Below are 14951 nucleotides of genomic sequence, written 5' to 3'. Positions count from 1 at the left end.
AAATAGGGGGCCGATTGAGATGGATTTAAATACGTACTGACAGTGATGGATATATATATGTTTTAGCAAAGCTCTTGTTTTCATGGATAATTTTGTTTCTGCCAACTTGTCCAAAAATATAGTGTTCAGTGCTGAAAAATGTCAACTATCGATAATTGGTCACATATTTGAGTGAATCGAGAGGACTTCACTCGAGGACGTTTTTCTAATTAAATCTGATTGAAAATATGCTTCTAAGTTATCAATTACGAATCTTTAAGTAATTACCCAGATGAGCCTCTTTTAAAAAGGATGAAACACGGATTATTTCAATTGACAAACATAAAAACAAAAATATGCAGTCATTTGATCTTCATTTTAATAAAAACAAGCCAACACTGGAATAATCGGGACATGCCATTTGAAAATATTAACATTCTAGAGCACATTGAACACAAATTTTGTAAAAAAAAAAATAAAAATGTAATTTTACTATGAAATTCAAAATACCAACGTTTATGGACCTATGCAGGTTTTATATGAAAAATGGAATACTACTTCCGGTGTTTATACGCGGATTTCGAACTCACTACTAGCTGAGTACTACATACTGGTGCCGGTGCCGCTAGTTCTCGTCAACAGCAACGTCATAGATCTACCATTTCTATGTCTACACTTCAAACATACACAGGTATTTGGATATAGACATTGTAGAATGAGATACCTTTACGCAAATATTCGTGAAATTCGAGTGAACAAGCAAAAAATTGAACAACCTTATGATTGGTTTGATCAGTTGCCAGAAGAAAAGAGACGTAAGCCCATAGGTAACAAAGAAGCATTATTTCTTTCCTCCTGTCTGGGAGATGGGCATGATGTATTCTTGGCCTTGGATCTAGAGAAAAGTGCTATTGAAATAGCAGTAAGAGACTTCAGAAACAAAGCCAGCAAATTGAAGCCATCTGTTCAACTTCTATGTAAGTGGACAGAACGTAATGGCAGCAATGCCACCTATGATTTGCTCATAAATGGCCTCAAAGAGTTTGAAGACTATCACCCTGGATTAATTGAATGGGGAAAAATACAAAACAGAGTTATGAAATAACAAACCAGATGATTTTGTTTATAACTCTGTACATTATATTTTAATGTTGATCCACAGTCACACCACTGTCTTCAAAACAAAATTTGACTATCAATCTGATAAAATAGTCTTGTCAAAGGATTGTGGCGATTTAATATTATATTGTGAATTATTTATTTTCTATACTTCTTGTTGATGGGATGTGATATTGTATGAAGAGTTGTGCCCATGCACAGGGAAAACTACTCTAGTAATCAAGATGGCTGATTAAACTTGTTTACGTTAACCTGAGATTGTTCTTATGTCAAGTGTATTTATATTTGAGTGTCCATCGTAACATGGTGGCAGCGGTTTACACATCAAATAAAGGTAAACGATAACCTAGAGTAACTTGAGGAAAATATAAGAAATCAGTAGCTAAAATGGCAACTGCTAACAGATATTTCCCAGTACCGCAACCGCTATTGCAAACAGGCAATATGGCGGCCAATTGGAAAAGATTCAGAAGAGACTGGGATAACTATGAAAAGGCCACGAAACTCACAACAGAGACAGAAGATATACGTGTAGCAACTCTAATGACCATAATTGGAAGTGAGGCAGCAGACGTGTTTGATTCATTTGGAAAAGGGCAGGAGACAAAAATAAATGAAATTTTAAAGAGTTTTGAAGAGTTCTATGTTGGGAGAACTAACGAAACATATGAGAGATATGTCTTCAATACGAGAAGACAAGAAGAGGACGAGAACATTGACTCGTACATAACTGCCCTGAAGAAACTGGCAAGCAGCTGCAACTTTGATAAACTAGAAGAGAGTCTGATTAGAGACCGAATTATCTTAGGGGTCAGAAGTGAACACTTAAAGATGAAACTGTTGCAAGATGATAAACTAACCCTACAGAAATGCATAGATGTGTGTAGGATATATGAAAGATCACAAAGGCAAATGAAAGATATCAGAGAAGGAAGAAACGAACCTTTGGACAAACCAACAATTGAAAGAATTTCAACATCTAAGTCAGGTCCAAAATACAGAAAGGAATATCAACAGAGTGACAAGGGGCCAAGACAAAGTAAAACTTGTAAATTTTGCAAGGGCGACCATGAATACTTAAAGGAAAAATGTCCGGCCTGGGGAAAATCATGTCACATTTGTGGAGGCAGGAATCATTTCGCCTCAGTCTGCAAAAAGAAAATATACAGCATTACGCAATCAAAGACACGGAGCAACATAGACTCAGACACAGAAGAAGATGAAATTACACTCCAAACTGAATGGGTGATGGCAATGAATGGCCCCAAAAAGCATAGGATGACTGCCGTCATGATGATCAACAACCAAAGAGTCAGATTCCAAGTGGACAGTGCCGCCGACGTCAATACCATAAACGAAAAATATGTGTGCCCAGACCAGATAGTACCGACGTCCCAGAGATTAACAATGTGGAATAAGACGGTAATGGAGCCAAAAGGAAAAGCTACCTTGGTAACCACCAATCTAAAGACCAATGAGAAATTCAATGTTGAGTATGTGGTAGTACCAAATGATCTAACATGCCTGCTAGGATTATCAACACTGAGGAAGATGGAACTCATTCACATTAATGAAGACCGATTTATTGCCAAAGTGGAAGCCACAGGGAACAAACATCAAAACATTGACACACTCGGTGACTTGGGCGTGGCTACATTGAAAATAGACAAAACAGTGAAGCCCAAAGTCCTACCATGTAGAAGAATTCCTATAGCATTAAAAGAGAAAGTCAGAGCCGAACTAAACTCATTAGTTCAACGAGGAATTCTGGAAAGAATAACTGAGCCCACAGAGTGGGTTAGTCAAATGGCATTGGTAGAGAAATCAGATGGCAGTATCAGAATCTGCATTGATCCTCAACCCTTGAACAAGGCACTACTGAGGGAGCACTACAACCTAACAACACTAGAAGACATTTTGGCTGAAATGGGTAACGCCAAGATATTTAGCAAAGTCGATATTCAAGAAGCTTTTTGGCATATCAAACTAGACCCGGACTCATCAGGTCTCACTGCAATGGCGACCCCATTCGGTAGATACAAATGGAATAGACTTCCTTTTGGTCTCAAAGTAAGCTCGGAAGTCTTTCAAAGACATTTGAATGATGCGTTGGAGGGACTAACAGGATGTTTTAACGTGGTGGATGATATAATGGTAATTGGAAAGGGGGACACAGTAGAAGAGGCTCGCAAAAATCATGAGGAAAACCTATCAAAATTACTCAATAGGCTAAAGGAAAAGAACATCAGACTAAATGAAAAGAAATCAGCATTCCGAAAGTCAGAAATTGTGTTTCTGGGACACATTATTTCCCAGTCAGGAATAAAACCAGACCCAAACAAGGTGAGAGCCATAACAAATCTAAAAACCCCTGAAGACATTACATCGGTTCGTAGATTTTGTGGAATGATACAATATCTATCAAGATTCATCCCAGGTCTTTCAGCAGACCTACAACCAATAACAGAACTGACTAAGAAACACAAGCTATTTGTGTGGTCGAATGACTGCGAGAAAGCATTTAATAGTGTCAAACAGAAGATATCCAATCATGGAACCCTAAGTTATTTCGACCCGGAGAAGAAAGTAACTATTCAGGCGGACAGCAGTCAAAATGGCCTAGGAGCTGTACTACTACAAGATGACAAACCCATAGCATACACATCAAGATCACTCACAGAGCCTCAGAAAAAGTGGGCTCAAATCGAAAAGGAACTCTTGGCTGTAGTAGTAGCTCTAGAAAAATTTGACCAGTACACGTACGGCAGAACAATAATAATACAGAATGATCATAAACCTTTGGAAAATATACTCAATAAACCCCTCAGTTGTGCACCTAAAAGGCTTCAAAGCTTAATGATGCGCTTGTACCGATACGATGTTCAGTACCAGTATACCAAAGGAAACAGACTACAGATTGCTGACACGCTAAGCAGAGACCCTTTGCCAGAACAGGAAGATTTTCCTGACACTTCTATCAACACTGTAGGACTGGCCCTCCCAGATATAATGTTAGATAAAGTTAAAGATGCAGTCAAAATAGACAATGAGATGCAGATGTTGAAACAGTACATACTGAACGGTTGGCCAGACAAGCATCATATTGGACCAGAACTCAAACAATATTGGTCACTTGCAGATGTACTGACCTATGAGGATGGCCTTCTAATGAAAGGGGAGAGAATAATTATCCCAAGAGCATTAAGAAAAGAAGTTGAAACCAAACTACATGCAGCACATTTAGGGTATGATGCCATGATGAGAAGAGCAAGGGACGCAGTTTTCTGGCCGGGAATAGCGGCAAGAATAAAAGAAATAGCCAATGCATGCCAACCTTGTCAGCAAAGTAAACCTGCAAACCAGAAAGAAAGCTTAATACAGCATAATGAGGGTTCAAATCCCTGGGACAAAGTTGGAATAGATTTGTTCCAAATATTTGACCAACAATACCTTGCCATAGTTGACTACTATTCAAATTTTATTGAAGTAGAACATTTGCACACAACAACAAGTCAAGTTGTTATAAGAAAACTAAAAAATTTGTTTGCCAGATATGGAGTCCCCAAAGTGTGCATCAGTGATTTTGGACCTCAGTTTTCATCTGCTGAATTCACCGCATTTATGGCAGCATGGGGTGTCCACCATTTAAAATCTTCACCAGGACACCATCAGTCAAACGGCAAGGCAGAGGCAGCAGTGAAAATATTAAAGAATCTGATGAAAAAATCCAAAGAAAGTAAATCAGATGCCTATGAAGCCCTATTAGAGTTTAGAAATACACCCAGGCAAGATACCAACTTAAGTCCGGCTCAGATGCTCTTTGGAAGGGTAACAAGAACGCTATTGCCAAGAAGAGAGCATCCTGCAAGAATGTCACAACAAGAAGCCGCGGCCAAACGGGAGAAGCGACAGCAAAGTGTTAGAAAACACTACAACCAAACAGCTCGTGACATGAAGCTTATAAACGTCGGACAGAAAGTCTTCTATCAATCGCCAAACGATACTACCTGGAGACAAGGCAGAGTATGTCGGAAAGTGAACGAACGTGCCTATATTGTAGAAGGTGAAAATGGTTTTAAGTACCAAAGAAACAGAAGGCACCTAAGACCTGACACCACTAACAACATAGACTTTTCTCCAGATAGAGAAAGTAATTGTACTGACATTTTCCCAGACGCAGAGAATGAGTGTAGTAACAGTCCGCCCAACGCCGAAAACACTCACCGGTACTCTCTGCGACCTAGGGCCACTCTCCAGAAACCATCAAGATATGGAGACTATGTTTAAAAACTGTATATATGAACTGTTGGAAATAGTTTTGTTGATCTGATTGTAGTTATTTAATTTGAAACATATTTACGGTTGTAAATAGTTTTGTCAATGTGATTGTATAATTATTTTTTTCATTATATTTTTTTTTCAACTTTCCTTTTTTTTTAATTTTTTTTTTGGGGAGGAGAAGGGATGTTGATGGGATGTGATATTGTATGAAGAGTTGTGCCCATGCACAGGGAAAACTACTCTAGTAATCAAGATGGCTGATTAAACTTGTTTACGTTAACCTGAGATTGTTCTTATGTCAAGTGTATTTATACACTTCTCAAAGGATTATGAGTGTGCAGTGAGGTGTTATTTTCTTTGTGATATTGTGAGTGCAGAATTATGTATGAACGTAAGTTGGAGATGTAAATATATTTAATAATGTATTTTCATTGATAGAATCTCAACAACCCCAAAGCCATACATGTTAAGACAGTTAAGTCATGAAATAATCTTATATATGTAATTATATTTTGTGAAATATAATTTATTATTCTGCTTATAATGAAAATTAAGATCTGTTAATAAATGTATGACAATTTCTTTATATTTTACTGTTGCTCATTCAATAATAATAATCTTTTAATGAAAATGGGACGTTCAAATATAATTATGAAAGCACAAACGGAGATAATCTTGTTGTGTGATAAAACAGTATCACACCAGAAAAATAGGGGGCTACTGGTTATTATATATATATATATGCAAAAATAAACAAGCATTGTTCTAATGACACAATAGTTTGTCAAAGCTGATAGTTCAATAGATTGTCAAAAAAAAAACAACCACACCCCTTTAAAAAGCTTGTCTCACATTTTGAATTTTTCATGGTAATAAATAAAATGAATATTGTGTTACCAGTACATCATGTCTTTTTTTTTTTTTTTTTTTTTTTAAGTTACAATGAACATATGTGCATACTGACATTGTATGTATTAAATTATAAACCATTTTTCTATATAAAATTGTTTATATGAAATTGTTGCATATGAGTAAGATACATATTATATATATATATATATTATTATATATATAATAATATTACAATAAGACTGTGTGGCACTTACTGTTCTAACAATGTTGAAGCAATGTAGTGTGAATATATGGCGATTAAGTAATAGATATGTAAAATAAAACAAAGTGTTAAGATTAATTTCATTGATTTCTTTGATTAATTATAGACAAATATATTTGACAAAGAATATATATATACACATTCTAATAAATGGCAAATTATAAATAATTAATAAAGCAGTGAAGAAATTTAAGCATATATATTCTTTTATATATATGGCTCAATGGATGCGCCCAAGTGAGTCACTGGTTTTGGCTTTATCTTGAGACGGGGCAGAATCTGGTGTGGCTAATCAAGCCAATTCTAGAACGGCAGACTTTGCCACAATTCGTACATGTGTATGCCTCTGATTTAGGGCTAGCAGACAGGGCAGCTTTCTTTTTTTCCCTCTTGATTAAAGCCACTTCAATTCTTTTGTTCTCAGCAAGGGTTGTCCCAGCACGCACATATTCTTTTAACACTTCAATAAAACTTCACTTTTAACACATACCACTAACCAAATATAGGAGGCGTGGTAGCTGAGCGGTAAAGCGCTTGACTTCTGAAACGGGGACGGGGTTCGAATCCTGGTGAAGACTGGGATTTTTAATTTTGGAATCTCCGGGTGCCTCTGAGTCCACCCAGCTCTAATGGGTACCTGACATTAGTTAGAGAAAAGTAAAGGCGGTTGGTCGTTGTGCTGGCCACATGACACCCTTGTTAACCGTAGGCCACAGAAACAGATGACCTTTACATCATCTGCCCTATAGACCACAAGGTCTGAAAGGGGAACTTTACTTTACTAACCAAATATAATAACTAATATTCTTTCATAAATCCACTGTAATGAGAAATTGTGAGTTTTCAGAATGCTTATAATGAGAAAATAGATGCCATTTTTATTAAAATTAAAGGCATTTCACAAATTTCACCACCATAGCGTGCTTAAATATTAAAATATTTTGGTCCATTTGGTCCATTACACCAATGAATTCAGGATTTCTTGATAAGGACAGAACAAACTAATAATACACAGTGGCTCCTAATCAACACCAATAACAGTAAACTAAGGTGTACTGGTACATCAAGAAATAGTCCTGGGCCTACTACTATATCTAATTTACATAATATAAATGACATTAGCTCTGGAACGAAAGTTAGATGATTGCATACCTACTAGATATAAAACAATAACTACAACACATGATGCTTACGTTTTTACACATACAAAAAAAAAAAAAAGAGAATAATTACAAAAACGAGAATCATATTGGAGCATGTCTTCCCAACCAAAAAATGTATCAATTATTAAAGGGTAACAAAAAACTGGTAAACCAGTTCCACAGACTAAAAATATCTAGGTGTTATAATAAATAAAAAAAAAATTATCAAAGAATATCCATAGTGTCAAAGTTATTTTTAAAAAAATGAAAAAATTTAGCATTAGAGTTTAGAAAATTGTACAAATCAAACAAAATCATTTAACTAAAATGTTATAATTTAATCTTGGTTAGGCTATATTAAAATACTGGTATGCATCCTCTGTTTGGAACCCCCTCAAATCAAGAAAACAAAGAAACTAGAACAAATAAAAATAGAGCAGTAAGATTTATAATAAACCAATATTCCTAAGGGGTAGGACATAATCATCTTCTCTTTTAAAGTAACATATTCCTAAGGGGTACGACATAATCATTTTCTTTTTTGAAGTAACAAATATTCCTAAGGGGTAGGACATACTCATCTTCTTTTTTGAAGTAACATATCTGTATTATATAAGATAAGAAGGTCTATGAGAGTGAAAACATGAATTGGTGGTCTATGAGATGTATATGGGGTCTATGATAGTAGTCTCATTTCAGCATGTCGAAACTTTTTTTTTTCCCCATTAATGGCAATAACTCATACACACAATCGATTTGTATCTTAGTTAACCTTTGAAGTTTAACCCAGTCAATTGAATTTTTTTAAAAATGCCAAATTCTTATTTAAATATCCTAATTGCGTCTACATGAACTAATACTAAACATGGCCGAATCCAAAAGGAAAATATAGGCATTTTAGGGCTGGTTACTTAAAATAAAGATTTAAAATACTTTTGAAAATTCAAAGTTCAGAAAAGACTCAAAGTGGACAACATGTTCGCTTCAACTTCACAAAGAGAAGATGATAATTTGTGATCGTCTTACAATATCTCTACTTCAATTAAAGCAAAATCTGGAAAACCGCATCAAATTGGTGAAAATTTCCTTTTGTCAGACATTGAAAAAGTTTTATAAACTCTTTTACACAAACCTGCATCTGATATAAAAACAATTCCTGTATGCAACAATACAGTTCCCTGGTGAAATGAGTTTTGACATTGAAAGCTGTAAATTAAAGCAAAATCTGGAAAACCGCATCAAATCTATAGGCGAAAATTTCCTTTTGTCAGACATTGGAAAAGTTTTATAAACTCTTTTACACAAACCTGCATCTGATATAAAAATAATTCCTGTACGCAACAATACAGTTCTCTGGTGAAATGAGTTTTGACATTGAAAGCTGTAAACAATTTATTTCTCTATAAATCTGGATGAGTTAACCTTGCCTGGTAATTATTATTGGTTTATGTTCACTTTATTATGAATCAAGAACCCCTTTTACCTAGAACTTTTAGCAATTGCTCCTTCACACTGATGTACTACATTTGTCAAAAGGCTTGACAATATTTGTTTCTCTTATTACAGCTGTTTTAGCATTCTTGGGTGGTTATAAGATCCATTGTTAAGACAAATTAGCAATCATGGGCATCATAGTCTATTTAACATCTAAAAGGATATGATATAAACTGGATAGAAATGAATCATTTCAGTAATTCTTGTGAAAATTTAATTAATGAAGCAAAACATTGGACAGGGTGAATTTTGCAAACTTCCAAATTTACAACAATCAAACTGTCAGGAAGAGAATGTTTTAAATTATGTTGAGCATTTAAATGCCATCTTTTTTTAATTTTTAGCTAAGGTTTGAGGATATTCTAAATATGGTAATACCTCAATTCCTGACAATCCCTATGTTGATGATATAGGAAAGATGGATGTAACATTACAAGAACTCCTCGGAATAAATACAAATGAAAAGCTTAAAGTACAATTAAAAACAACATTATATCTCTTCTGGCTTCGGATAGAGTATACCTGGTACTAATTATTAAATATCGTCAGAAATTTTCTTTTCTTTTCCATTTTCATATCTAGTGGAAAAAAAGCTTTCAGCAAGGTTGCCACTCTTCTAACAAAAAAACAACAACAACTGGACCTCACTAACCAAAAAATTTTAAATATCAAACCTCACTAAATTAAATCCCATTAGTTAAATTTTATCATAAACGTATCCAATAGGTTTTCACTTTTTTTGTTTGGTGACTTTATTTAATGCACATTAAACTTTATTTTTTCTATGTTTTAATTTCAATTTTATTAATAAACATATATGCCTATTATATGACTTAGAAATCAGTGAAAAAAAAACACATTTGAAGTTGGAGAATTTTCAAAAATGCAGGGAGTGTACTGAAAACTGAAAAAGGTGTCAAGGGGTCTACGAGTAAAGAAAGTTTGGGAACCAATGCTTTAAGCTAATGCCGGACTTCAAAAAGGAATTATAGATTTACAAGCAATTTCTAGATGTAATGTACAATATATTTATTAGCGTAAAATACCACTGACTGATTCATTTATGTATCATGAGATCTCAGCAACTGCCATTTGGATTAGCTTGAAATTTCTTTCACAATTAGTTTCTTTTATATACCTCTTAAGTACTTGCTAAGAAATTATTTTGACAAGCTTTTTATTTAACCTTTGTTATTTTATCTCCCTAAAGGTTGCATTCATTGCTTTTTCTTTAATTCAACTTATTTTGATTAGTCTTACTAAATCACATACAATTTTTATTTTATCTTTATTTCCACTTCCTTTTAGACATGGTCAAAATAAAGTACAACAGTTTAAGTAACAATCCTCCACTTTTCTCAGTCAGCAGCTGTAGTAGTAGTAGGATATCAAGAGAGAGGTCAGTCTTTTCTTTTTAAGTTGTCCAGCCAACTTTTTTTTAGACAACCCTACCCTATGGATCTCTCCACCGTACCTTGAACCATGACTTTTTACAGTGTCATGTTTTACAATATGACAGATCCAGTTCAGCTTTGTCTCTTTAACAGTATAGAGGAGCTCCTAGTTTTTGCCAGCCCGAGTGTTGACTTGTAATAGTACAAACTCAATTTTCTTTTCCTTGTACCTGAAATCCAGCATTTTTTTGTAGCATTTACTTTCAATGACTGGAGTTCTTTCTCCTTTCAGCTTATATTAAGTGTAATATCAATTAGTTTGGATCAGTCATGTATATGTATGTATGATCTAGACATATAAATCTGCGATAGAAATATTTTTAATAATTGATTTTGTTTAGCTTTTTCAGTGCGCCTTGATCCTATCATTTGTCTGGACAAGTTGTGATATGGGAAAGGGAAATAAAGGGGGTATCTTGGTGAATGTTTGCATGATCATTTTTTTAAATGCATAAAAAAAAAGTTCACTCAGGGCTCGAGTCCTCAGAGGGACTAATTCAACTTAAACCACCACATCTGTCAAGTACAATTTCTTTCCTTTATTCAAGATATCAAACAAAATAATTAATTACCAATAGTTAATTAACCAAGTGGTTATTTTTTTTTTTTATCTTTGTGTTGACAGGTAAAAGAAATAATTGTGCACATTTTCTTTTTTATCTGAGATTGGGTGTTGGAGAAATAACGTGTACACACTTTTTACCACAGAGTGAGTTGATATAAGCTTTGTAATGAAAATGCTATTTGACTTTGTCACTTTAGAAATTCTTTTTAAGAACAAAATTTTTACAACCTTTGCCTTTATACAACATACACACTTGCAACGCTAGTTGATTTATTCCCAGGCGCTAACATCCCCTCCTTTTATTTTCTTCTAAATTTCAATAAATGGGACACAATTTAACTACATTTTAGCCTGTGATAATTATCGTATTTATTACAATGAAATGAAAAAGCCCGCTCTTTCTCTTTCGTTCTCTCTCTTTTATATAAATATACTGTTTCTTTTCTACCCAGACACACACACATACAACCGCTTTCACAAATTTTTGGATGAATGAGATCCTTTTATCTTTTTAAGTTTCCTCCGATTGATCGTCCCTTCAGCATACACTTTTCAACTTTGTTAATAGAGGTGAATGTCTTATGAGAGGGGGGTACAAGTGAGAGACAGATGGATGTGTGTTTATTGTAGGCTATAAAAAGAGTTATATTTTAAGCTGTTTAATATATTGCTATTTCAGTGTGTCTCTACATACATCTACTTTAAAGTTGAAAGCTGTCTATATTCTTTTATTAAAAAAAAGTTTTATTCAACTTATGCATAAAGTTCGCCAACAAAGGTTTAGTTGGATTTAGCTGTCAGGAGCTACAAACTTACAGTAACCTATAACATCACCACTGCAAACCATAATTATTTTTTTTCCAGTTGCAGTCATTCTTAAAGAAGATGACCACTACTAGAATCCAAATCTCATGCATGATGGCAGAGTTTTGCAATGTTGAGATCATACACTGGGCCTAAGTGTTGGTGGCTTAACCATTGATCCTTTTTTTTTCATATGATTGAAAACCATTACATTTAGTTTGAAAGACAGTATTATGTAGGTAACAAAATCAATAGCCTTTATAATATTTATATGATGCATCAACATTATTTTTCATTCTTAAGAGAGTTAAATGAGAATGTATGAAAGAAAATTTGTGTGTAATTTTTTACAAAGCTTATATCAACTCAGTGTGTCTGGTAAAAAGTTTGTACACATTATTTCCCCCACATCCAATCTCAAATCAAGTTGAAATTTTGCACAAATATTTATTGTACCTGACAAAACAATAATCAATAAAAGACATTAGCCTATTACTATGGTTAATTAACTATTGGTAATTAATTATTTTGTTTGATATGTTTTTCTTGTTTAGCATTTGAAAAAGGAAATTCCATACTATAGTTTGTTTCTTTTTTAATTACTGTATCCTGAAAAAAAAAAACACATTTCTTTTCCATTAATTGAAATTAAGAAAAAATTATATATTTGTTATTAAACTTGAGATGGTCACTTGTTGATTGGACCAATAAAAATTATCTTATCTCATCTTAACAAAACTCTTAATATTGTACAATTTGTTGTTTAATCCAATATGTTTTCAAATATAAAAATGCTACATGTTGTCCACTGTCCATATTTTCAGTTTGCTGTTTCCGGCTGACGAAAAATGTATCAGTAAGCAGATAATTCTGCAAACTAAAAGGAATGGTTCAAAACTATACACTATGATAACATGAAATAAGCAGTGGTATAAATACATTAGATATGAACCAATATTGTTTTGACAAATTGTGTTAGCATAAAAATTTCTGATGATCTAGGTCAGTGATGCCAGACCTATATCCCACAGGCTGGGAATCTGCCCCACTGTGTCTAATAAAACTACAGTCAAGACTGTTCTAATGGACTCCTGCAATGTTTATGGTGATGTAGCTAAAAGTGTGTGGGGAATGTATCTACCAGCCCACGTCAAAAAAATGTTGGCCACCACTGATTTAGATTCAATAAACAATTTTAAAGAATTATTTCTGAACAATTTTCCATCATGCCTACATGTAAAAAAAAAAAATCTAAAAAACGTATAGTTTATCCAGTGTTGTCATATAGCTTGTTAACTATCAAACAGATGTACGATAAACTAAAATGTGATAAAATTTGTTTTTTATTGTAGCCTCAGGTATGATTCTTGTTGAATGATAGAGTGTAATTTTATAAACTTCAACATTTTTTCATAATATAAGATATGACAAATAGATTACTTGATGCTAAAAATTCTTTCTTGTCTTTTTTAATGTATATAGCCATTTTATCCTTCAACCTAGCTTAATTATTTAATGTTTGAAATACTGAGACCCAATGCATATTCTTTCTGTAGCTCTCATACTCCTTAATAAACATATTAATATAACCTTACTTAATAGACATATAATAGCCTGCATATTAATATAGCGTGAAAGACATATTAATATATATTATTTCTTAAACAAAGTCCAAAAATCATAAAGGAAAAATGTTAAAGCCTATCGTTTACTATGTAACAAATTATGTTCTATCTGCTTGTACATTACTAATCACTGAGTAAGTCCTATACTGATGACTGCCTTACAAAAGTCCACTAATCGATTTCTCTTTTAAAGCTTTTGTTCAGCACAAATGACACACGATGTGACAGCCTAACTAACGCAGCTTCATCTTCTCCATGATCCAATCATAGTAGTTGGCAACATGGGTATAGTAGCCGTAGTGGTTCTCTCTATCGCAGCCCACACCCCAGGATACAATGCCAGCTTGAACAGAACGTCCACTGAACTCTAGGACATAAGCGCCACCACTGAAAGAAAATGACACTTTAGTATTACACAAAAATTAAGTGGGGAACAAAATAAAATTAGCTACAATTTAAAAATTATTTCAAAATAGCAAAAGAACCTTTTATAAGCCCAGTGTGATCTAGCAGATCTTGTTAAAGGTAAACTCCGATGGTTTTTTAACTCTTTCTCTCCGTAATTATTTACCACTTTCTGGTGGAATCAACGCTGGTATCGTCAGTTAGGAGAGAAAGAGTTAAATTTGAGTTGTTGACATTAAAATTCAGGGTAAAATGTTGTAATAGTAAACATTAGATCATTTTTATTTAGAAGATCAAAAACATTTATATTTAAGAAATTATTCAGTAATTTTTTTCACATCTAAATAAAATGGTATTATATGAGATTTTGTTTTTAGGGTTAGAATGTAAGACACACAGATATGTGATGCCAAAGTGTATAATAGATACTGGGTACTAGTCTGATTTACTATTTTATTAGATCGATTATATAGATCGACTCAGAGTATTATGATAAACAACTCTTGAGGAAAAAAAAAGCATTTTCATCCACAACCCTCCCAGCTCATAAAGTAAATAAACTACGAGTCTGACTGTTGTGACAACCTGGTCAGATATACATCATACACATGTAGGCAACTCTGATATCACTAAGAAACCCAGTGAAAATCTGAATGTTTTTTGATGGATAGAAGAATTACGACAGAATTACAGGTTACTAAATTATTGTACAGATAAACTAAGTTAATTTCTAGAAAATTGTTGAGTGTCCAACTTTTTGAACCCATAAAGTTTGCAGGCTTATAGGTGGATTTGTAAAAAGGTGTCTTGAATTAGTTTAATGACTTTTACATGAAAAAGACAAGATTAGCCAATAAGAATTTTTTTTTCACAGCACATCAAGATGCAGCTTTAATAAAAAAAAAATTCTGACAGTGTTAGTAGAAAAACACATCATAAATATATAGCACCATCTTTAGCATCTTAGAC

At 33.6% G+C, this 14951-nt stretch overlaps 1 protein-coding gene across 2 annotated transcripts in view; it reads right to left on the bottom strand.

The window, feature by feature from the left end:
* Positions 1 to 14951, bottom strand: part of LOC106071829 (uncharacterized) — a 60254-nt gene that overhangs the window by 12235 nt on the left and 33068 nt on the right. Inside the window, exon 20 of one of the 2 annotated variants that reach the window (XM_056025605.1) lies at positions 12698 to 13964. The exons of the other annotated variant lie outside the window; for it this stretch is intronic. Within the exon in view, the coding sequence (XP_055881580.1) occupies positions 13811 to 13964 (154 nt within the window). The 3' untranslated portion in view covers positions 12698 to 13810. Of the gene's footprint in view, positions 1 to 12697; positions 13965 to 14951 lie in introns of those variants that run through there. 2 annotated transcript variants of the gene reach the window in all.

This window comes from Biomphalaria glabrata, chromosome 4 (assembly GCF_947242115.1).
Source record: "Biomphalaria glabrata chromosome 4, xgBioGlab47.1, whole genome shotgun sequence".
Taxonomy (NCBI): Eukaryota; Metazoa; Mollusca; class Gastropoda; family Planorbidae; genus Biomphalaria; species Biomphalaria glabrata.
Note: the sequence above shows the minus strand (reverse complement) of the source record. Positions and strands in the feature narration are given on the sequence as shown.